This window comes from Dromiciops gliroides, chromosome 1 (genome assembly GCF_019393635.1).
Source record: "Dromiciops gliroides isolate mDroGli1 chromosome 1, mDroGli1.pri, whole genome shotgun sequence".
Lineage (NCBI taxonomy): Eukaryota > Metazoa > Chordata > Mammalia > Microbiotheria > Microbiotheriidae > Dromiciops > Dromiciops gliroides.
Genome location: NC_057861.1, coordinates 543,344,380 through 543,367,811, shown reverse-complemented (window position 1 = coordinate 543,367,811; position 23,432 = coordinate 543,344,380). Strand labels below are relative to the sequence as shown.

The 23,432-nt window shown below is 36.9% G+C and overlaps 1 protein-coding gene across 1 annotated transcript; it reads left to right on the top strand.

Annotated features, from left to right (window-relative positions):
• Positions 1-403: 403 nt before the first annotated feature.
• Positions 404-22,338, top strand: KDELR2 (KDEL endoplasmic reticulum protein retention receptor 2). The gene is made up of 5 exons (XM_043975256.1): positions 404-683; positions 14,644-14,744; positions 18,689-18,847; positions 20,921-21,173; positions 22,102-22,338. Exons 1-5 carry the CDS (start codon positions 593-595, stop codon positions 22,134-22,136), a joined length of 639 nt encoding a protein of 212 aa, XP_043831191.1. The 5' UTR covers positions 404-592; the 3' UTR covers positions 22,137-22,338.
• The last annotated feature ends 1,094 nt before the right edge of the window (positions 22,339-23,432 follow it).

Here is a 23,432-nt window from a genome sequence, read left to right as displayed (position 1 = left end):
TCTTTCAAGACTTCTTTTACAGCATCACTAGAATACAAGCGAGAAAGCCCTCGAGTAATTTTTCCCAATTTTTTTTCTTTTTCTTTCTTTCTTTTTTTTTTTTTGCGGAATTTTCCCCAATTTTTGAGCCGAATCATAAATGACTTCCTGCCCTGCTCTGCAACAAAACCTAGAAGATGACAACGCAGGGAGCTCAAAATCCTCCTAAGAAGAGCGCTGGCAATCCGGTAGAAACTCTAGGTAGAAAGAGGATGCATGGATCCCCAGAGACGCTCTCGGTGCGCAAGCGCCCTCTCCGTGGGAGAGCTCCTTAAGGGGTGTGGTCTAGGGCGGGCAGGGGGCGTGGCCCTCAGAGCAGGGGCGGGGGGGGGGGGAGGGTCGGTTCTCCTTTCCCAGACTACACTGGGCGCGGCGCTGGCTGTTCGGCCACGTCCCCGGGCCACGTCGCTCCCTCATCTCGCCATTTTCGCCGCTTTCTTTAGGGGCAGCAGCTAAACCGCCGCCGCCGCCGCGTCCCTTCCCCGTCCCGCCAGCCGCCGCCGCGCTCGCTCGCAGCCCGCCCCCGGCTTTGCTCGCTCCTGCCGCTGCCGCCATGAACATCTTCCGGCTGACCGGGGACCTGTCCCACCTGGCGGCCATCATCATCCTGCTGCTGAAGATCTGGAAGACCCGCTCCTGCGCCGGTGAGGGGAGGCCCGGGGGGCCGGGAGCGGCCTCCTGGCACGCCAGGGGGTTAGGGGGCCACAGCCGGGTCGGTTAGCGGTCCCTTCGTGCTTTGGTCCCCGGGTCTCTCTTGCACTTACTCTCCGTCCCCCTCGGCCGGGTGGTGGGGGCGCTCCCTCGGGCAGTCTCACCTCCGCCGACCCCTTCCTCGCAAAAGCGTCCCCCTGCCCCTTCCCGAGGCCGAGGGGAGGATGTGGCCCCACGTCGTACTTGTGCGCGGCCCCGGCATTCCTATCTCCCCCTTCTCTCCTGAGTCCTGCCCGAGCTGTATCATCCTTTGCAGCTCCCGGGGTTGTTCTCACCTTTTCTCCCCTGGAAGGCTCCTCTTTGGGGGCTTGGCTGCCCGGGTGGGGAAGGGCCAAGTTTCGTGTATTCCCTGGGTTAGGGGCTCGGGTTACAGTCAGGAAAGCCTCTGCCGCATAGAAGCCAAGGCTGTCTAGTAATCTGGACTCCTAGAAGGGAAAGAAAGTTTTGAATACGAATTCCCACTACCTCCCCTTACCCTGATGCATGTGGCTCTCCCAGCCCTTTCCTGATCCAAGTACCGGGTGATGGCGCGAGGTGGGGGGTCAGGAGAGTGGGGAAAGGGGGGTGGGATTCCAGTCTGGGAAAATTACAGAGAAGTTTCATAGGAAAGGATAGCACTGGCGAATTTGTTCAACCGAAGTAGCTTCTGCACACCTTAGAAGTGAGCTAAACTTTTTGCAGAATGTGTAGATAGATGTCCAGGCACTCGGTTAATCTCAGATGATGGGTTCAGAGTTGTGGGAGTGAAGTTACAGATACAGCTGATTCTGCACTTTGCAGGCCTTTGCCTGTTTGACTAGTCGAACTTCGGAAATCAAGCCTCCGGGACTTTTCCCCCCATAAGTTTTCATGTGTATCCGTTATGTTTGTGAACGGATGGAGATTTTTATTTGGGGGGGATTCAGAGTTGGAGAGGTTTTACATATCTGAGTTCGAAAATTGTGAATCAATGAATCACGTTGGAAGGATGGGTGCTCGATTGCATTTCCTGGCCTCATCTGACGTGGCAGCTATTTGAAGGTGTGGTGGATTCAGTAGCAATCACTGGATGCTGCTGGAAGAGGTCATGATATCAGCGTCCCTGCTGGTTTCAAGGACTTAGTACTTACCTTTTGGGTTAAGATAAAAACTAATAAACTCGGTTTCAGAACTTCTGTGAATGAAACTTGAATATCATGTGCAGAAATACTGGATTAGTTTGTGTGGGTGGGGGTGAACAAACCCTATGTAAATTTGCTAGTATCCTGTTTATGCTTTATGGATTAAACCAGATTTTATATACACCCTCATTTAATAACTAACTTTATTAAAACCACTTTTTGTATTTAATTCATAGCACATAGTGTTCTATTAGAGTCATTTTCACATTGCTCAGTGACCAAGTCTCTAAACTCTTCACTTAAGCTTGGTAAATTTTGTGAAGACATTCTTTGGAACGACTTACTCCCTGTCATACAAATTGAGATGAGAGGAAATTTGGAATTCTGTTAGCCATTGAAACTGAAGGGCTCTTTGTATTTTAAAAATGCTGAAAAACACATAAGTATTTTATATCACAATTATCAACACATAGTTATCAGGAGTCACTGAATTTTTTTTTTTTTGTGGGGCAATGGGGGTCACACAGTTAGTGTCAAGTGTCTGAGGCTGGATTTGAACTCAGGTCCTCCTGAATCCAGGGCTGGTGCTTTATCCACTGTGCCATCTAGCTTCCCCCAGGAGTCACTGAACTTTTGACAAATACTGTACATTTTTTTCCCGAAATTGATGTATCCTGAGTATTGTCATGAATGTTTTCATTGAGGCAATGAAAGGTGGACTTCAACGTGATCTACAGGACCACAGTATTTTTTAAGTGCCTCTTTACCTCATTTTCCCCTTCAATCCCCACAAATATACTAATAATTCACTTATTTGAAACTCTGCTCTTAGTAATTTCATCAAATAAAGAGAATCATGAATCAGAAAATAGACCCAAAAAAAGTATATGGCTAACCAAAATATATTTTACAAAGTTCATGAATAAAAATTTGTCCCTGTTACTCATAGGAGAGCTCCTTTTGCTACCACATACTCTTATAGATAATTCTAATAAGACTCATCTATTTCCCAGTCTCACAGAAGACTAGAAGCAGCAATTTAATATGGGGAAAGAGCTGCTCTAGTCATGCCCACTGAGGGCAGTGATAATTGCTAGCTGACAAAAAACACAACTAAGAAAAATTGCAGTGGTCTAGGGCCTTTTAATTTAGAGGAAAATAGACTTAGATACTTAAATAATTAGATATTTTAGTGCAGCACAGTAGAAAGATATATACATATATATGTATTTGCATCAAACCTTGAGTTATGAAGAAATGATTGCTACATTAGGTATTTTGTGAACATAATTCTTGCTAGTATGTTAGACATTTTGGAAAGATTTCCATGGCCTATGATTAAAATAGAAGTTTTTATTGTTTCAGCTATCCAGAATATTTGGTGCTTTATAATGAGTTATTCTTCTGCTTTACTCTAGATATTTAAACTTATACATTGGTATAACCCCTTATGAATCATATAATGTTAGTTTAAGCATTAGGCTGTAAATAAGAGATTCTCCTTAATTTTTTTTTTTACTCCATAAAATATATATCTAGACTTCTGTTTCATTTGAAAATATGACCCCTGTGATTTATTATCACACATTTTAGATTTTCCTCCCAAATACAGAAAGACCTTTGAAGTAAGTATATTTCATAAATAGGAGGAGCCTGTTTGCATTATTTGTTACTGTTCATATTAGACTAAAAAGTGCATAGGAGCTTTAGGCATAGAAGAATTTTAGGGGTTAAGAAACATGGTGCTACTTTATAGTTTTAAAGGAACCCTTGTATTAGTTTAAAAGATTCAAAAGTTCTCCCCCCCTCTTCCCATTGTTTACTGTTTTCACTTAAAGGGTTGGGAGAATTGAGGAAATGTTATATTTTAGCAGCTGCTAGATTAATCAGAAAGGAAAAGAATAAGTGAATGTTTTTGTTATGTTTTTTGTTGTTTTCACAAGTAAATAATATACAGTGTTAGTGTAGAACTAAGCCACTTTCTATTATAAATCTTTTTGGAAGACTTCAAGATATAATAGAGATTCTCACACTTGAAATGTAATAGGTAGTTTCCTGATCATTTTAGTTTCTTAATGTGAGTTCCTTGGTTGATTTAAAAAATATCAAATTGTGTTACATGGTTTCCTTTGTGAACAAAAAGTTGAATTGCTATTCTTTGTTATCCTGGTATGAAAGTTTAAAAATTATTTAGGTACTCTTTAAAGAGGAAGCATTATACATAGTATATTTCTCAGATAGTTCAGAGAAGACAGTTAATCTCTTTTGAAAGTCCTGAAGTCCAGGCTTATGTTGGAATTCTGGCATCTGTTCAGTGTTTGACATAGACAAACTATTCTGGTTGCTTCAAAATTACTATTCTCACAAGTACTATGAAAAAAAAAACTGCTTTCACAAGTGTTTGAGTAAAGTAAACCATTTTGGACTTTTCTTGCATAAACAATTCAACTGTTGGTGTCTGTATTTTCTTGACTGTCTAATCAAAACCAGGTTGTTTTAAAGACTTTTTCTTTATACTTAGTTTTTTCTTGTGGGTGTGCCTGTCGTTGCTGTATTAAAAATGGGAAACAAAAGTTCATCATTGTTATAAACTTTTAGTAACTCAAAATGTTGAATTTAAATTTATGTATTGAAGATCTCATATAAGTGAACATAGGTCAATAAAATGAATGAAATATCTCTTTAAAATGTTAACTTGTTTTATCCATCTTTGTTTATTTAGTGACAGATTATTGAGATATTTCCTTATTTTCTCTAAGATAGCTGAGCTTCTAAAGGTTGAGGTGTACAATATTAGGAGTCATTCTTGTACTCTTCCACAGAATATCATAGTTGGGTGAGACCTTAGAGACCATGCAGTTCAGTGTATGCCTCAACAAGAAAAGTCTGTACAACACACACAAGTGGTCACCCAGCTTTTCCTTGAAGATGCCCAATGTTACTTGGAGTTACCTTCCAAGACAGCATATTCCTTTCTTGGACAACTAATCGTTAGGCAGCTTTTCCTTAAGAGAAGCAAAAAACTGATTATTTATAACAACCTGGTTCAAAGTTCCTAGTTCTGTCTTCTAGCCAACCAGAAGTCTATTCTTTCCTTCCTATAGCATTCCTTCAAATGAAGGACAACAGCTAACATTCCCCCTTATTGGTTATTTCTCCTTAAGCTATATACTGCCAGTTCTTCAGCAGATCCCCAGGTGACATGAACTCAAGGCCTTTCATCATCCTGGCTGCTTTCTCCTAGACTCTTATCAATATCCTTTGAACTTGGGGGCAACTAGGTGGCACAGTGGATAAAGCACTGGCCCTAGACTCAAGAGGACCTGAGTTCAAATTTGGACTCAGACACTTGACACTAGTGTGTGTTTTTTGTTTTTGTTTTTTTTTGGGGGGGGTTTGGTTTGTTTTTTGTTTGGGGGGCAATGAAGGTTAAGTGACTTGCCCAGGGTCACACAGCTAGTAAGTATCAAGTGTCTGAGGCTGGATTTGAACTCAGGTCCTCCTGAATCCAGGGCCAGTATTTTATCCACTGCGTCACCTAACTGCCTCTGACACTAGTTGTGTGACCCTGGGTTAAGTACTCATTGCCCCATTTAAAAAAAAAATCATCTCAACTCAGTATTCCACTTATGGTCTTACTAGGCAGGTAGGACTACTGCCTCCCTAGTCCTAGAGGCACTTAGTCTTTTAATATAACCTAAGATTGTATTAGTTTTCTTAACTCATATTGAACTTGAAGTACACTGAGGCACCTAGATTGGCCTGGGGACTGGACTTATAATTTCATTATCAAAGGGCTACCTCCTTCCCTTTCAGGAAATTCTCTTAATAATGTTGGTTGGCACTTTCTCGGTGATTTATAATAAAGGAGCCCTGGAGGTTTCATATCAATTTTTAAAAACAAATTAACATTACTTATGTTGTATTGTATTTTTATTTTTGTTAAACATTTCCCAGTTACATTTTACAGACCTCATCTCTGCCCTAGAGCACTGAAAAGTTAGGTGATTTGCCCAAGGTCACACAGCAAGTATGTGTTCAAAAAGTGTTGCTTGAACCCAGGTCCTCATTGCTTTGAGATTGGCTCTCTACCCATGCCATTCTGTTAAATTGCTATTTAGCCAAACCTTCTTCATCTTGTATTTATGAACTTGATTTTTTTTTTTAACCTAAAATGCAGGACTTTACATTTATCCTACTGTACTAACCAGTCAAGATCTTTTTAGGTCCTGTCATCCAAAATGTGCTAGGCTCTCCTAATTTGGCATTCTCTGTAAATTAGATGAGTATGCCATCAGTGTCTTTAAGTCACTAATTAGAATGTAAAACTATAGGGCAAATACATGTCTCTGGTGTTCTACTAAAGACCTTGCAGGTTGACACTAAGCTCTTAATGAGTGACTGCTCTTTGGGTTCAGCCATTTAACCAGTTCCAAATCTACTTATACTCTTGTCTAACACATCTCTCCATGTTATCACAAAATTAGCATGAAAGACTTTGTTAAATATTTTGCTCACATAAGCAACCTCAGTATAAAAGTTCACATAAAAAACCAATTCAGTTGAGCATAGGTAGAGGTACCTTTCTGACCTGTGGTTGGGGAAGAATTCATAACCAAACATGAAACTTCTCTGGTTAAAATTTACTTTCATTTCTAGGTGGATTAGGTGGTGCTCTGAAGCCCTAGGTTTGAAGGAGGATATGTGGTATAGAAGAGAGAGCACAAGCTTTTTTGCTGATTTTTTTTTTTCATTTATACTGTTGTTCTGGTGTGTGTTATTCTTCTGGTTCTGCCTTTTAAAAAAATTCACAGCAGTCTTCTCACAGCCCCTCCAGATTAACTATTTCTGTCTTTTTTTTTTGGGGGGTGTTTTTTTTTTTTGGCAGGGCAATGAGGGTTAAGTGACTTGCCCAAGGTCACACAGCTAGTAAGTGTCAAGTGTCTGACGCTGTATTTGAACTCAGGTCCTCTTGAATCCAGGACTGGTGCTTTATCCACTGTGCCACCTGGCTATCCCTTATTTCTGTTTTTTGTAATCTTTGGCAATTTAATGAGTGTAGGGTGAACCTTGACATGTTTTAATATGCATTTCTCTTTCTGATTAAGAGCAGGGCTTCTTAAACTTTCCACTTACAACCCCTTTTCGCTTGAGAAATGTTTACATATAAGTACATAAAATAGGTATACATAACCTTTTATTGTTGCCAAATTTTTTATGACTCCTCTCCCCACCCACATTCAGTGGCGGGACCTCATATGGGATCATAATCCACAGTTTAAGAAGCTTTGATTTAGAGCCTCAGCTGATTTTCTTAAGAAACTTTGTATCCCTCTTTTTTCTTTATCATATTCTCCTTTGTAGTATATTTATATGCATGCTGTTTCCTAAACCTTCCCCAACCCCCTTATAAGCACCTTGGAAAGGCAGGATCTGTGTTGGTTTTTTTCCTTTGTATTGCCAGATCCTAGCTCATTACATGGAATATTAATAGATATATAATATATTAATAGATATTAATAGATAATAGCACTTTTTATATAGTGTTTTAAGGTTTACAAAGTGCTTTATATATGTCATCTCCTTTGATCCTCACAAAAACATTCAAGTAGATGCTCTTAAAATGCCCATTTCTTGCTGCTGATGAAAACAGAGAGTCTGAGAAACTTGCCTAGGGTCACACAGCTAGTATGTGTTAAGATTTGAAATTAGGGGGGCAGCTAGGTGCCACAGTGAATAAAGCACCAGCCCTGGATTCAGGAGGACCTAAGTTCAAATCCAGCCTCAGACACTTGACACTTACTAAGCTGTGTGACCGTGGGCAAGTCACTTAACCCTCATTGCTGGGGGGGCGAAGGGGGGAAGATTTGAAATTAGATTTACCTTACTCTTAAGTTTATCTTTCTGCCTATATGAATATTTCAATCAAATTAGATTCATAGAGGTATACCCTTGATACATGTTGGATTTTAAGATTTTTATAGAGATGAGAAAGGTATATATGGGTTGGTAGTTACTGATACTTTCTCAATTTCTATTTTTGGGGTAAAAATGACATTGGTTGCTTATCTTTATCATTCTTTTGGATTCTACCACTTTATGAGATCTTGAGACTAGACCTTTTTAAAATTGGTTACATTCACAACACAGAATTAGTTTATTACCAGTCATTTCCTGTCTATTAAGTTATAGTCAAACTCACTTTAAAAAATAAGAGTGACGATCAGTACTTGCCTAATTCAGTGCTTTCTGTCTTCTTGAGAATGGTATTCATATAGTATTTCTTGGTCCTGAAACTATAGTTTTCTTCACATTGTTGTACAATACTTCTATTATCTTGAATGTCAAAAATGTAGCTGTGGAACTTGAACTGCTATTATGTAAACTAGAGGGTAAACTCCTAAGTCCAGCCAGAACCAGATTAAAATGTAATTGGGAAATAAATAAAAATACAACACAACATCAATAATGTTAATTTGTGGTCTTCCAAGTCAATATGCAGCTGTCAGCAAGGATCTGTTTCTATTTGAGTTTAACACCACTGATGGAAACTATTACTGTAAGAAGTAGAGTCTCAGAAAATTTATGGAGAACAAGGTTTTATCATGTACTCAGTAGCTTCTTTTTATAATCCCCTGGATATTTTACTCTTAATTAGCATTTTCAGCATTGTAAAGGACATTGCAATAGCTCATAGTTTATATAGTATATGGGGAAACTGATCAGTCAGATACTTGCTCCAGCCCTCTAGCTATTAATTACCTTTCCCATATGGGTCATACTAAAATTAATTAGAATCCCACTTAGCAACTATGGTGGTTTGGTCTGCAGATACTAAATTGGCTCCCATATAAGATGATTCTAAATAACAGATAAGCTTTTCAAAAAAGAGAATTTATTTTAAATTAGAAGAAAATATATGTTTTTAGTCCTTTTGTTATATCTCTTTCACCACACCCCATGAATGTGGGTTCCTCCTCCCTTTCTGAAGGTTCAGTTTTTGAGGTCAAATATCTGTAACTTCTGATAAGTCAACTCGGGAAAGGATCTGCAGTGCCATTTGCTATAAATTTGAGTTCTTATGCTTCATATCTGAGAATGAGGTATGTTGTATTTTTAAATGTTTATTTTTATATTAAAAATAAACTAAAAGTACCTTATGTTTTGGTTAATACAGGGGTTTGAAGGTTTTTGCATCACTTTTTTAGTAACACAAGATACTCTTGTGCCCCAGGCAAAGTTTGACCATCAGAAGCTTTGAGCCTTTCCCATAACACACATATAATTAGATTTACATGTTGAAAAGTGGAATTTGATGGCATTAAAATATGGGCATTTAAAAAACATTTTTTAGGGTGCCCCTTGCTTGTTCCATGTGTATGCTACCACCACCACTGTCCCTTACATGTTAAGTCCTAGGCAGTAGACCTGCTTTTTACCTTTCACCATGGCTTTGGTACCTTCTCTCAATTCCTTGGAAGTAATGATTTCTCTAGGTATTTTCATCACAATCAACAAAAAATTGCTGGTTATTTCATGATAGGTACTAAGAATAATATCCTTTGAAGTGGCTATCAGACCACCAACACATGAGGCTGAATGAATCATCAGTTTTACCCTGTACCCTAGGTTCATAAGTAATGCAGACATTTTCTCTATTTAGTATACAAAATGCATTTAGAGTTTTAATAAGTTTTGTTGTAAAACCAAGTTTTCCTAGGACATAAAGGATGTTATTAATGTTCTAAAGAACACAATAATTTTATGTTCCACCAGTAATGTTTGGAGTATAATTTAATGTACAACAATCAAATCTCTTATACTGTCATACACATTTTTTGCTAAATTTGATTTAACCTCATAAAAGACTATTGGTATTTTAAGTTTCAAAATTAATTTGGATTTAACAACCCAAGGTTAAGGTGGCGTTGCACCTTAACCTGAAAAATTAATTAAATTTAAAATTCATATAAACATTATAGAGTAAACATAGTTTAATTGTAACTACTACATTTTTATAGTATGTATGAAATTATAACTATTTGCTGATATTTTTAGCATGTCTCATTGACAGAAAACAGTGCTTTAATTTTTAAAGGAACCATTCTAACCTGCCACATTCCTTCCCTAGAGAGAGATTCTTTGATGTTGTCCTTCCAAAGAATCTCAGCTATGTCATATACTTCATATGACTACTGATGTACTTGAGAGAGGTGTGTGTGTGTGTGTGTGTGTGTGATAAAAAATCTACCATTAGCCATTAGCCAGTCAGCATTCTGGGCAGATGGAGAAATCCAAACAAAGTGCTAAAGAAAAAGTACTACAATACTGTATATAAACCTACTAGAGACTTTCTGTAGTTTTATGAGCTCCTTAGGGAACATTGTCTGATGAAGAGGCCGCCTCTCTCCAATCATGATTAGGGCAAATCATCACTGCTACCACCACTACCACTGCCACTTCCTTCTCCTATATTCTAGAAATTCCACTTTGGCTGCTTATTAATTCTTTGGCTCAGAAATTAAGACAAACTACTTCCATTTAAGTTATACTTTGCAAAGGATAGATAGGGTTTGGGTTGGTGAATTTCAAACTAGCTTGCCCAGATTTGACTCACTAAATACCTGATGCTCAGAAGCAGTACTGTATCTGCTGATAATTGCAAAAACCACAAAATACAAGGCTACGAATGGGGCTGTTAATCTATTAAATAATTTTATTTTTTTCCTCTAGAAAATTATGTGGGCATGCCTCTATTTCCCAGCTTGGTAGAGCAAGAAGTCAGCGTTTTCTCATTTGAAAACTAAAAAGAATGCTTATGCTTCAAAACTTGAGTAGGAAATAAAGCATTTTTGTAGCAAGTCTTGGAAACCTCCCTTTAAATTAGAGATTGCCTGCCCTTCCTCACCCCCGCCCTCCTCCCAAGACTAGCTATTAGCAACTCTGTTGGAATTGTGCCTCATAGGATTTTCAATTCTTTTTCCTCTGCTTTTTTTTCCTCCATTTTTTATTTAAGTGGACATAGTAGAGAACTTAAGTGTATTTTTTTTTTTAGTGAGGCAATTGGGGTTAAGTGACTTGCCCAGGTGACACAGCTAGTAAGTGTCAAGTGTTTGAGCCTGGATTTGAACTCAGGTACTCCTGAATCCAGGGCTAGTGCTCTATCCACTGCACCACCTAGCTGCCCCCTTAAGTGTATTTTTAAAACTTGTTGAATAGGATCCTATGTCTTTTTTAAAATGATAAAATCAAATTAGAAACTTATAGAATCTCTCTGGAGAGCAGTCTGGCAGCATGTGGTAAAGGTTACAAAAATAATGATAACATACAAAAATAATTCCTTTTGACCCACTAATCCCTTTATTAGCATTATACTCTGAATTATCACAAATTATAAAAAGCTGACTGTTCAAAGATTTTCATAGTGGCATTGTATATTGCTACAAAAAACTGAAAAATATCTTTTTTCTTTTTGAGGGGCAATGAGGGTTAAGTGACTTGCCCAGGGTCACACAGCCTAATGTGTCAAGCGGCTGAGGCTAGATTCGAACTCAGGTCTTCCTGAATCCAGGGCCAGTGCTTTATCCACTGCGCCACCTAGCTGTTCCCTTAAATGTCTTTCAATATGAGGATTGTTCCATAAATTATGGTGCATTGATGTATTGGAATCTTGTAAAGCAATTAAGTTGGATAAAGTATGAAGAATACAACAAAATCTGGAAAGACTTTTATGAAGTAATGCAAATTAAATAAAGCCACACTGGAAGAATGGAGTACACACTGATAATATGAGGGAAAATGAATGAGAATGGATAAACAAAGAATCGTCAATAGGACTGAGAGGGAGAAATTGAAAAAAAAAGTTTTGATACTTCATTACAATTAAGATATAAATAATTATTAAGCAACTATAGTTGTTGGCATTTAAGTTTTCTGATAAAACATTAAAATTTTTTTTTTTTTTTTGGTGAGGCAATTGGGGTTAAGTGACTTGCCTAGGGTCACATAGCTAGTAAGTGTCAAGGGTCTGAGTTCAGATTTGAAGTCAGGTCCTCCTGAATCCAGGGCTGGTGCTCTATCCACTGTGCCACCTAGCTGCCCCAACATTTAATTTTTTTTAAGTAAATGAGTGGAATATGCTACATTTCTCCTTTCTCCACCTCTCAAATGCTTTCATTTTGCTCTTTGCCCTCAATCCTATTGTTAAAACTGTCCTTTATATTATAGTTAGATTCTTTCTGCTAGATTATTCTATAGGTAATTTTCTAGGTTCTTCTTGTTCCCACAAATAGAATGTAAGCTTTTGAGGGCATGAGCTGTTTCTTTTGTCTTGGTGACCCCAGTGCCTAGCTTGAGGGACAGCAATTGTTTGGGTTTTGGGGGGATTGGACAAGAAGTTTGAGCTCTCTCCCATGCTTTGTCATCCTGTGACTAACAATTTAGTTACTTTTTAGCTTCTCGTCATCCTCCAATCTCAAACATTGTAATTATGTTTTTCTACCAAGGAAGAAAAGAACTGAATTTCTAAATCTCTTATGAAAAAAATGACAATATGCAAAATGGTTTTATAGCTAGGAAGGTAGTATCCAAAAGACTTGTTAACAGTGCTTGTTACTAAAACTAGGTAAATATTGTCCTGTGAAGATAGGTATCTGTGTGATAGGAGTATCTAAACCCAAATTAAATGGTGAAAGAGAAAGGACAAATATGCGGAAAATAAACTTAGTTGTGATTGACTTGGGATATATTTTTACAGAGAAAGCTAGAATGTAATGATATTATTGCATATATGTCACAGCTTCATATGTTGATAACATTTATCATGTGGTGAAGGCAACATTTTTTCAGTATACTTAGGCCTTTCTTATCCATACTTTGTCCATCAATTGATACATTCAGTTAATGGTAAACATTTTAGTTACTTTGGAAGGAGGGAGGAAATTGATAGGCTGGGTTTGTATGGAACATCTCCTTTTCCTCACTGATAACATAAACACTTGCCAGTTCACTAGAGATGGGGCATTATTAGCCTCTGGGGTTTGGGAAAAAAGACAGTGTAGTATCATGGAAAGAAAAAACAAGTATGTCATTAGAAGATCTGGGTCTATCCCAGCTTGTTACTTACTTCCAGTGGGACCTTGTACAAGTCATTATTCAAGTCAAGCCTCTCTGGGTTTTAGTTTCTCTATAAAATAAAGGAGTTGAACTTGATTTCTTAGTTTCCTGTTAGCTTTGATTCTCCAATAGATGATCCTTGTGAGTGACATAGCTCTGATATTGTGCTTTTTATAATACTACCTTCTACAATAGAACAGTTTGGATGTGCTGTTGCACTTATGCTGAGATCCTACGTGTAATTTTCTTTGTCACATAAATGTCAAATTATCAGTGTCTAATAAGCACACTGTTTGAACTGCTAATAACTCACACTTACTCAAGGTATGTAAAGAGATTACCTTGCAACAAATTCTCTTTGGTAGATAATGCAAACATCTTCATTTTGCGAAAGGAAACAGGTTATGAGAGGTTATGATTTGCACACAATCATAACATCTAGTGAAAGCTTGAGATGGCATTCATGCTTGGGTTTCCTGACATCAGATCCATCATTCTTTCCTCTTCACCATGCTGTCTCTGAGGTTACCACTAATATACAGGATGTACTGTCTTCATATTGTGAACTTTGTTGGATAGCAAACAGCTTAGGTAATAAGCACAACTACTACCTTTCAGTTCTAGATAATTGGTATTTTTTTCCCTTTTAGTGGACCTGGCATTTCATAGGGAACTCCCAGGGAGAAACTCTTGCCTACCAAAGCAGCTGGACAACTGCTTCGCAGCTTTGTAGCCTTAGAGAGCTACCTGGGTTACTGAGAGATGAGATGATTTGCCCATTAGGGTCACATAATATATGTCAGAGGGGTAACTTGAACCCATGCCTTTCTGACTCTGAGGCCTGTTTTCTCTTGACTCTGTAATGCTGCCTTTCTGGCTTATACCTGGCTATCAGTCATTTATATCTTGCTATTTCCAGTCTGACAGTCTCTGTAGCTCAACAGACTATAAGATGATCACTAGGGTTATGGAGGTGAGAACGAACATACTAGAACTTACAAATCCAGATGAGTGTTTTCTTTTTTCAAAGTGATCCCCTTGAAAAGCTATATGCTTATTCCAACAATGCTGTCACTTTTGGTATATCTGTGGGACACACTATGTATGCCTTAAGAACTAATTTGTAAGCCATATAGTAAAACTAACTTTACTATATTTTGTAAGTACATCTCATTTTTTTACTTTCTTGTTTGCCTCATTTACCAAACTTGATTCCAAATGAATTCTTGTTTCTGAAAATCAAATATAGCCTTAAAGAAGCAAGATTTGCTAACATTGCAGAAGAGAGTGTGACCCTGAGCAAGTTATTTAACCTTTGTTAAGTTATTTCCTCAACTGTAAAATTCATGTACTAATAGCAACTACCTCAGAGGGTTGTTGTGAGGTAATAGTTGTAAAGTGGTCAGTACAGTGCCTGGCACAGAGTAGGCTCTATATAAATGCTCGATACCTTCTCCTTTCTCCCATATATACATATCTGTGTGTTCTATTATATTGGGTTTTTAAAAAAGTGATTACTTTGTATACTTTTTTCCCTTGGGAATGTCACTTAATACTAATAAGTACAGGGTTTTTTTTTTTTTCTTTTTCTCTTCTGTGAACCCAGCCCACAGTTTCACCTACAGATATTTTAAAGCATATTATATTCTTATAATAATACTTTCTTCTGCTTCTTTAGGTATTTCGGGGAAGAGCCAGCTTCTGTTTGCACTGGTCTTCACTACTCGTTACCTGGATCTCTTCACTTCATTTATTTCACTGTATAATACATCTATGAAGGTATAATATGCTAATTAACGATGCTTATTGCAAACATAATATATTCTCTTTTTTGTATTCTTGTCTATCTCTGTTGCCTACCTAATGGGGTAGTTATAAGGAAAATGTTTTTATAAACTATAAAAGTATTTATATGAAAGTGTGCTGTTATTCACTGTGTGTTTAGCTGTAAGCATAAGGCCATACTTAAATATGATTTCATGACTTGGACAAAGTATAAATGGAAACTGATACAGTTGTTTTGGATATTTGATTTCTTTTCTTTTCTTTTTTTGGCGGGGCAATGACAGTTAAGTGACTTGCCCAGGGTCACACAGTTAGTGTTAAGTATCTGAGGCTGGATTTGAACTCAGGTCCTCCTGAATCCAGGGCCAGTGTTCTATCCACTGCACCACTTAGCTGGCCCCAGGATATTTGATTTCTATTTCAGAAAAAATAGGTAGTAGTTAAGATACATTAAACTTTCATTCTAGGTTTTCAAAAGATTTAAGCCTTTTTAAGCTTCAAGATGCCCCTCCATGTAAGGAGCTATACATTTTATTTTTGTTGTTGTTCATAGAGGGAAATTATATTATCTAAGGAACCGAGGAAGGGGATATATAACGAGGGAATGAAGTCAGAAATTTTTTTGCACTCTCAACCTGTGCAACTCTGTGCAGACTCTATTCCAATTTCTTCCCCTTTCCTCGGTTGAAATTTTTTTTGTTGAATAAATAGAACCCACAAGTCTTGAATGTACTTTTCTTGTTTGATTCTACTTTTTAATTTCCCAAATTGTAACCAACAAGGTTCAGGATTGCAAGATTTGAGGTGTATGTAAAATAAATTTTAATTTTCTGCAGTTTGTTAGGTCTTAGTCACTAAGTTATATAATCCTAATTGTCAAGGATTTCTAGCTTTCCCCTTACCCCCCAAAACAACAACAACAACAAACCCATTGGGTGCTTTTTTTGTTTTGTTTTGGTTTTTTGTTTTTTTTTAGTGAGGCAATTGGGGTTAAGTGACTTGCCCAGGGTCACACCGCTAGTAAGTGTTAAGTCTGAGGCCAGATTTGAACTCAGGTACTCCTGAATCCAGGGCCCGTGCTCTATCCACTATGCCACCTAGCTGCTCCTGGGTGCTTTTCTAAGTACAAACTCCTTGCAAATTTACATGCATGTGAGTAAGATTATTTTTGTGCCAAAAGTACTAGTATCAATTAGAATTTGCCTTGGCAGGGGTTAACTAGGTGGCATAGTGGATAAAGCACTAGCCCTGGATTAAGGAGGACCTGAGTTCAAATCCGGCCTCAGACACTTGACACTTACTAGCCGTGTGACCCTGGGCAAGTCACTTAACCCTCATTGCCCCATAAAAACAAAACAACAAAAGAATTTACATTGGCAGAAGGAAATATAAAATTTTGATTCCCAACCAAGATATATAAGGAATTGAGAAGAGTAAAATTAAGGCTGTGTAGATAATGGTGCATCAAGTAAATGGTGATTCTATTTTCACTAATGGCTTATTAAAGTTTGTGACCCTGATAAACTTTTTTTGTTTTGTTTTGTTTTTTGGTGGGGTTTTGTTTGTTTGTTTGTTTTGCTGGAGCAGTGAGGGTTAAGTGACTTGCCCAAGGTCACACAGCTAGTAAGTGTCAAGTGTCTGAGGCTGGATTTGAACTCAGGTCTTCCTGAATCCAGGGCCTGTGCTTTATTCACTGCACCACATGGCTGCCCTTGACCCTGATAAACTTATATTAGAAACTCTAGATAACCAAGGACAGTTCTTTATGACTAAAGAGTTTAATATTCCCATGTTCAGTCATTTGGAATTGCCATCACTCAATAGAATAATAGTGTACAGATCCACCAGATACCAGAAGTAACAATCTTATGCTAGTGGTTTACATTTCCATCCAAACAGTTCCACCACTGGCCTGCCTCTTCCAGCTATCTTTGTTGTTGCCGAGCATGCAAGATATATAGTTCCCTAGATAGTGTAGATCCATTTTAATCACCATAATTTTAAAAAGTAACAATGGCTGACACTTCTGTTGCACAACAAGATTTACAGAGTGCTTTGTATGATTGGCTTTTTTGATTATATAAGCTTGTGAGGTAAGAACTACACATAATATTATCCCCATTTTATAGATGAGGCATCTAAGAATTAAAGAGGTTAAAGTGACTTGCCCGTGACCAGATGACCAGAAAAAGTTGGGAGATAGGATTCAAACCCAAATTTCTCTTGACTCCCACATCCAGCACTTTTTCTACCACACCCTACTATTGCCTGATATAATAGTGTTGATTGTTCATTCTACCTTTACTAGAACGTCCCTGGTTTAAATCACAGAATAGTTACATTTTTGCTTAACCAATTTGAATATATTTTGTTTGTAAGTAAAAGAGACTAATTTGTTCTTAGTATTTAAGAATGTTAAAAAATTATGTTCACTGAATTTCTAACATGAGAGGCCTTATTGTAACGTGAAGGTAATACTAGGTTTTTAATAGGTAACAACAGACTGCGGAAAAAAGACTGAGTAAGGGTCCAGTGATGAATTGTTTGTCTTTTGTCCAAGAACTACCCAGGTAAATTCAGAAAAATTCATCATCACCACAGCAATTCTTGAAAGACCCTCTCATAAGTCATAGAGGAAGTACAATCCTTCTCTAGAAGGAGCACCTACACTGATAAAATCACAGATCATTCAAATATTAAAAATAATTCTGTAAAGTCAACATCTTGGTCTTTCCAGCAGGGTTGGTTTTTATTGTAGGGATAATCACTGATGAGACTTACCTCCTTCCCTTTCTCTAAAACCCTAATCAGGTATAGGGCAGAGGGGAAGAAAAGCTTCATTCCAGCCAGAAAGAAGATAAATTAAAAGATAAACAGATGAAGGAATCATTTTCATCTTTGCCTCTTGACAGTCTTGGAAAGTAAACAGGAGATTACAACCAACCAAAAATATTAGACAGATACCCCTTTTGTTGGTATTCAGTGGTCTAAATAGTGTTTCAATATAAAGCAAAATATTTATATAGATAATCCCAGTCTATAATAATCTGAGAATTGGTGACCTGGAATTTTTTAAACACTTTAAAATTTTATTTTGAACTTAAATACATTAAAAAATTTTTTTTAAACCTCAGAACATTTTAATAAGGAAAATTTAATATATTCTTATTTAAACCAAGACACATGTAAAACCAAGGGGAGAGCTGCTAAGACCACAAGTTAATATGTTTCTTGCTTTTAATAATTCTGTAATATGTGATCTAATAGCTATTTTAAAATAATGTTAAATATTAATTAATACACAACTGAATATGTATCTGTATTGTTGGGTATGTTTTACTATGTGAGATGCTAGTTGTTACAAAATAGCTTCCTTTAATGTTGATCTTTGTCTTGCAGTATACATATGTGTATATATACACACACACAGAACTCATACACATTGTATATACACACATACGTGAGGACAAACAAACAATGTAATTTTCAGGAAAGTGGGCAACTATCTAGATGTGTGGATGTTTGCAGAAATTATACCTTTAAGAGCAACAATAGTTATTTCAAGTTATTCGTGCATGTGATTTAGTATTACCAAAAGAATATTCAGATCACAAGAAAGAGTGGTGGTTTATCATTCTGAAAGTCCAGAGTTCAACCAATACATATCTTAATTGGTGCTATTTAATATTATAAAGCTTAACATATAAATTAAGTTACCCATACCCAGAAAAGGATAAACCAAGAAATACTTTTCTACTCGTTTAAGAACTCACTACTTTCTAAAGCAAATTCAACTTAAAATTTTTTTCCTGATATTTTATAGTTTCAAATGATGTGAAAAAATACATTTCAGTTACACATATATTTTGTGAAGGGAATAGATGAAAGACTTAGAGTACAAATTATTAACATTCTAATTTTTACTTTCTGTTTATTAGCTTATCTACATTGCTTGTGCATATGCCACTGTGTACTTAATCTACATGAAGTTTAAGGCTACGTATGATGGAAACCACGACACATTCCGAGTGGAGTTTTTGGTAGTTCCTGTTGGAGGGCTGTCATTTCTAGTCAATCATGATTTCTCTCCACTTGAGGTTAGTTAAGAGGTTGTTGGGGACTTTGAGGGGGAGGAGTAGGGAGGGGAGATGGGCTGAGGAACAGGGTGATTTTAGGGTAATACATATATTTTCTCTAAAACTACTGACTGTGAGAATCTGTTGTTGAATAAAATTATATGTTATACCCAAAGTCTAATTGTAAAGTGAATCTTTTTTTCTTTAAATTACTGCCTTTTGGTTTTATATCATTCATTTTCAACATTCATTTTTATAAGATTTTGAGTTCCAAATTTTTCTCCCTCCCTCTTCCCCAAGACGGCAAGCAATCTGATATAGGTTATACTTGTACAATCACATTAAACATATTTCCACATTAATCATGTTGTGAAAGAAGAATAAGAACAAAAGGGAAAAAAACCCCAAGAAAGAAAAAAACAAAAAAGTGAGAATAGTATGGTTCAATCTGCATTTAGATTCCACAGTTCTTTTTCTGGGTGCAGAGGACATTTTCCATCATGAGTATCCTTGGAATTGTCTTGGATCATTGCATTGCTGAGAAGAGCTAAGTCTCTCACAGCTGATCATCACACAGTATTGCTTTTACTATGTACAATGTTCTCCTGGTTCTCCTCACTTCACTCAGTCCATTTAAGTCTTTCTAGGTTTTTCTGAAATCTGCCTGCTCATCATTTCTTATAGCACAATAGTAGTCCATATTCATATAGCACAACTTGTTCAGCCATTCCCCAATTGATGGGCATTCCCTTGATTTCCAATTCTTAGCCACCACAAAAAGAGCTACTATAAATATTTTTGTACATGTGGGTCCTTTCCCCTTTTTTATGATCACTTTGGGATACAGACCTATGGTATTACTGGGTCAAAGGGTATGCATAACCTCATATCCCTTTGGGCACAGTTCCAAATTACTCTCCAGAATGGTTGGATCAGTACACAACTCCACCAACAATGCATTAGTGTTCCAATTTTTCCACATCTCCAACATTTATTATTTTCCTTTTTTGTCATATTAGCCAATCTGATAGGTTCATACCTAATGAGGTGGTACCTCAGAGTTGTTTTAATTTGCATTTCTCTAATTAATAGTGATTTAGAACATTTCTCATGGCAATAGATAGCTTTGATTTCTTTATCTGAAAATTGCTTGTTCATATCCTTTGACTATTCCTTGATTTATATTCTTATAAATTTGATTCATTTTTCTATATATTTTAGAAATGAAGTCTTTATCACAAACACTGGCTGTATTTTTTTTTTAATATTAGAGATTGAAAAAATAATAATGAAATTGGGTTGTCATGGTAGGAAAAAGAAAATCTGGGCTGATCCTTGTAGAAAAGTAGTGAGTACTACTACCATCATCACTACCCCCATCACCACCACCACCATCACTACCACCATCAGTACCACCACCACCATCACCACTACTACAACTACTACCACCACCACTACTACCACCATTAGTACCACTGCCACCACCATCACTACTACTACAGTTATTTTCATCTTGTTCTCATGTTGTTCAGTGGGGTTCAGATAGAGACAGTCCTTTAGTAATCTGGGGATGCAAAGAAGGGCAAGAAACATAGTCCCTGACCTCAAAGATGTCTAATGTAAATGATGATGCTCATTCAAGATCTATATGCTGGACATATTTTACATAATTGCACATGTGTAACCTATATCTGATTGCTTACTATCTCAGGGAGAGGGGAGGGAGGGATAGAATTCAGAACTCAAAACTTTAAATAAAAAGGCTTAACAATTAAATAAATAAATAAATTTTAAAAGAAAAAAGAAAAGTAGTGAGAGAGAAGTTTTGGGAGGTAATGTGATCAAGAACAGGGGAAACCAGTAAGGATTTCATGTTGCCCATGTAAAGGGTTGACTCTCCCTCACAGATCCATCAAGTATAGAAAATTGGTGCATTTCACGTAAGAAGATATTATGTTTAGCCTAGAATTAAAACCACAGAAATGGGACTATTGTAATCTTCATTTGGGACAAAAATTTATAAAGCATGGATACCTTTCCTGTTTTGTAGTGATAATTAGTCTCCTAACTGTAGTTGGCTAACTTATTTTACAGATCTTGTGGACCTTCTCAATCTACCTTGAATCAGTTGCCATCCTCCCACAACTCTTTATGATCAGCAAAACTGGGGAAGCCGAGACCATCACTACTCATTATCTTTTCTTCCTTGGTCTTTACCGTGCCTTGTATCTAATTAATTGGATTTGGCGCTACTATTTTGAGGGTTTCTTTGACCTCATAGCTGTTGTTGCTGGCGTGGTCCAAACTATTCTCTACTGTGACTTCTTCTATTTGTACGTTACAAAAGGTAAGAATTGTGGGGCATCTTATATACTTAGTATTAAACTATTTATAAATGCATTCTGAGGGAATAAGCTTTAGCTGATGGATGGCATAATGAATAGAGAACATCCTCTTGGGAAAACCTGGTTTTAAGTCCTACCTCTGAAACCTACTGACTTTGTGACCCTCTCCAATCATTCAACTTCTCAGTACCTGAGGCACCTCTAAGACTATAATGTGCAAAGAAAGTACTTGCTGATCTTAATTGATAGATCTGAATTCTCAGTAGTTCCCTATATCAATGCAATCACAGGTTTCATTCTCTGCCTTAGGAATAGGACTGTTCAGTGTCTCTGACAGATACTCTCACTCTCTGAATGTTATATAAACTCATAAAGTTGAACTAGTTTGAAAGAGAGAGAGAATTTGGGGTGAATCTGCCAATTAGATAGGTTTGGGGGGGCAGGGCAGTGAGGGTTAAGTGACTTGCCCAAGGTCACAAAACTAGTAAGTGTCGAGTGTCTGAGGCCAGATTTGAACTTAGGTCCTTCTGAATCCAGGACTGCTGCTTTATCCACTGCGACACCTAGCTGCCTCCCAGTTAAATAGATTTTAAATAGGTTTCTAATACTTGTGAAAGTTAAGGCATGTGAGAAGAAAAGAGGTGGCAAGATTAGAGTATCTTAAACTTAGATATTTCTGTTATTCAGAATCAGTGTGTAGCCAAGTAAATAGCTTTTAGTTCCTATTTTATACTCTGATATTCAGAAGTACTTAATTGACTCTACTTCTCACTTGTTATAGGCCTGTTTTTCTTCCTCATGTTGTATTAGGTATAATCAAAATGTGATATATTCTCAAATTTTAGGGATGAGAAGAGAGATGAAATTAGAGAACCATATCATCTCAATATTGTGACATTTTCTTATATTTTTTCTTCTCTCTCTTCGCAGTACTCAAGGGAAAGAAGCTCAGTTTGCCAGCGTAAGTGCCAAAGACCATCGCCAGCATCTGTCCTTCAGGATGTTTGGACAGAATTCTTATCATAAACAAAGGCATAAGATGCTTGAGACAGAAAATCAGAAACTCAACTTTTTTATTGCAGATAGTCATCAGCGGCTCTGTAAGAACACAGAGGAAAGTAAACCAGCGGATTTCTGTTTTATGCATCTTGCCTTATCTTTTTTTTATTACTATGTACAAAGATTTTTTTACATAAAGAAACTTAATGCTGTATTAATAAATTCAGTGTGTAGTTTCAATTGGAGTAGTTCCAAAAGTGAGGTTTTTGTGAGGTTGTTTACAACCAGGAATAAGTGCAAACTTTTTTATTTTCAAGAATTCTTTGAAATTGCTAACTTTGTGTCTACAATGAAATTGTGCTACTTGGCAGTTGGTAGATCATATATTTTTCCTTCAATTCCACTTGCATTCCACTATATTTATTTTTTTCCAAAAGATGAATTTTATTTGTTCATTGACCTCTCAGACACCAACATGGGAAGTGTGAAGTGTTATGTTCAATATCTATTACCATCTGATGTGGAAATGACCTTTGGAAATCACAGCTGTACCATTTAAAGTTGACAAGATTGATTTGTCTTTTAGATATGTCTTTCACTACAAAAAAATTTTAAGTTGTGACTAGAGAGAACAATCCAATATTGGGGCCATAAAAGGCACCTTCCCTCTACCTGTATTTAAATTTCAATTTGAAGGCTGTTTTGATGAGAAAAGAATATTCATACCTTAGATTGAAATGGGCAGTGGTTCTTAATTATTTTGTTTGCGATATATATTTCTGTTGTTCACTTGGTGGGTTGGGATAGGAGGCATATTAATTATATCGAATATAGAATCCTTCTAAACTTTATTATCCTCCTAAACCTCTACAGAATGGACTGTAAGTTGTTGATTGCAGTAATCCATACGCAGCCCATTTTAAATGCTCTCCATATTTATAAAAAGCAAAAACCAACAAGTATTCCAAAATGAATACTTTCAAAAGTAATGTCCATGCTCAGATTCATTCAGTGTCACTTTTGGGGGATTCGTTATGATTTACAGTTGTGTTTTTAAATTGACAGCATCAATTATCATTCTTTATATTCTTTAATGACTTTTTTTTTTTACTGAGCTGTTGCATGATTTATCCTGTGTTACCATCCAAAATAAACATTTTATGAAACGTAGAATAAACTGTCTTTGTTTATGAATTAAACTTTTGAAGCATCCTGTTTATGAGTTTAGTTTTTTAAAACTTGCAACAAAAGCTCTCATGGTG

Coding starts and splice junctions, on each gene's coding strand:
- KDELR2 (XM_043975256.1), top strand. CDS start 593: ATGAACATCTTCCGGCTGACCGGGGACCTGTCCCACCTGGCGGCCATC. Junction 18,848..20,920: donor ATGATTTCTCTCCACTTGAG/GTTAGTTAAGAG, acceptor CTTATTTTACAG/ATCTTGTGGACCTTCTCAAT. Junction 21,174..22,101: donor CTATTTGTACGTTACAAAAG/GTAAGAATTGTG, acceptor CTCTCTTCGCAG/TACTCAAGGGAAAGAAGCTC.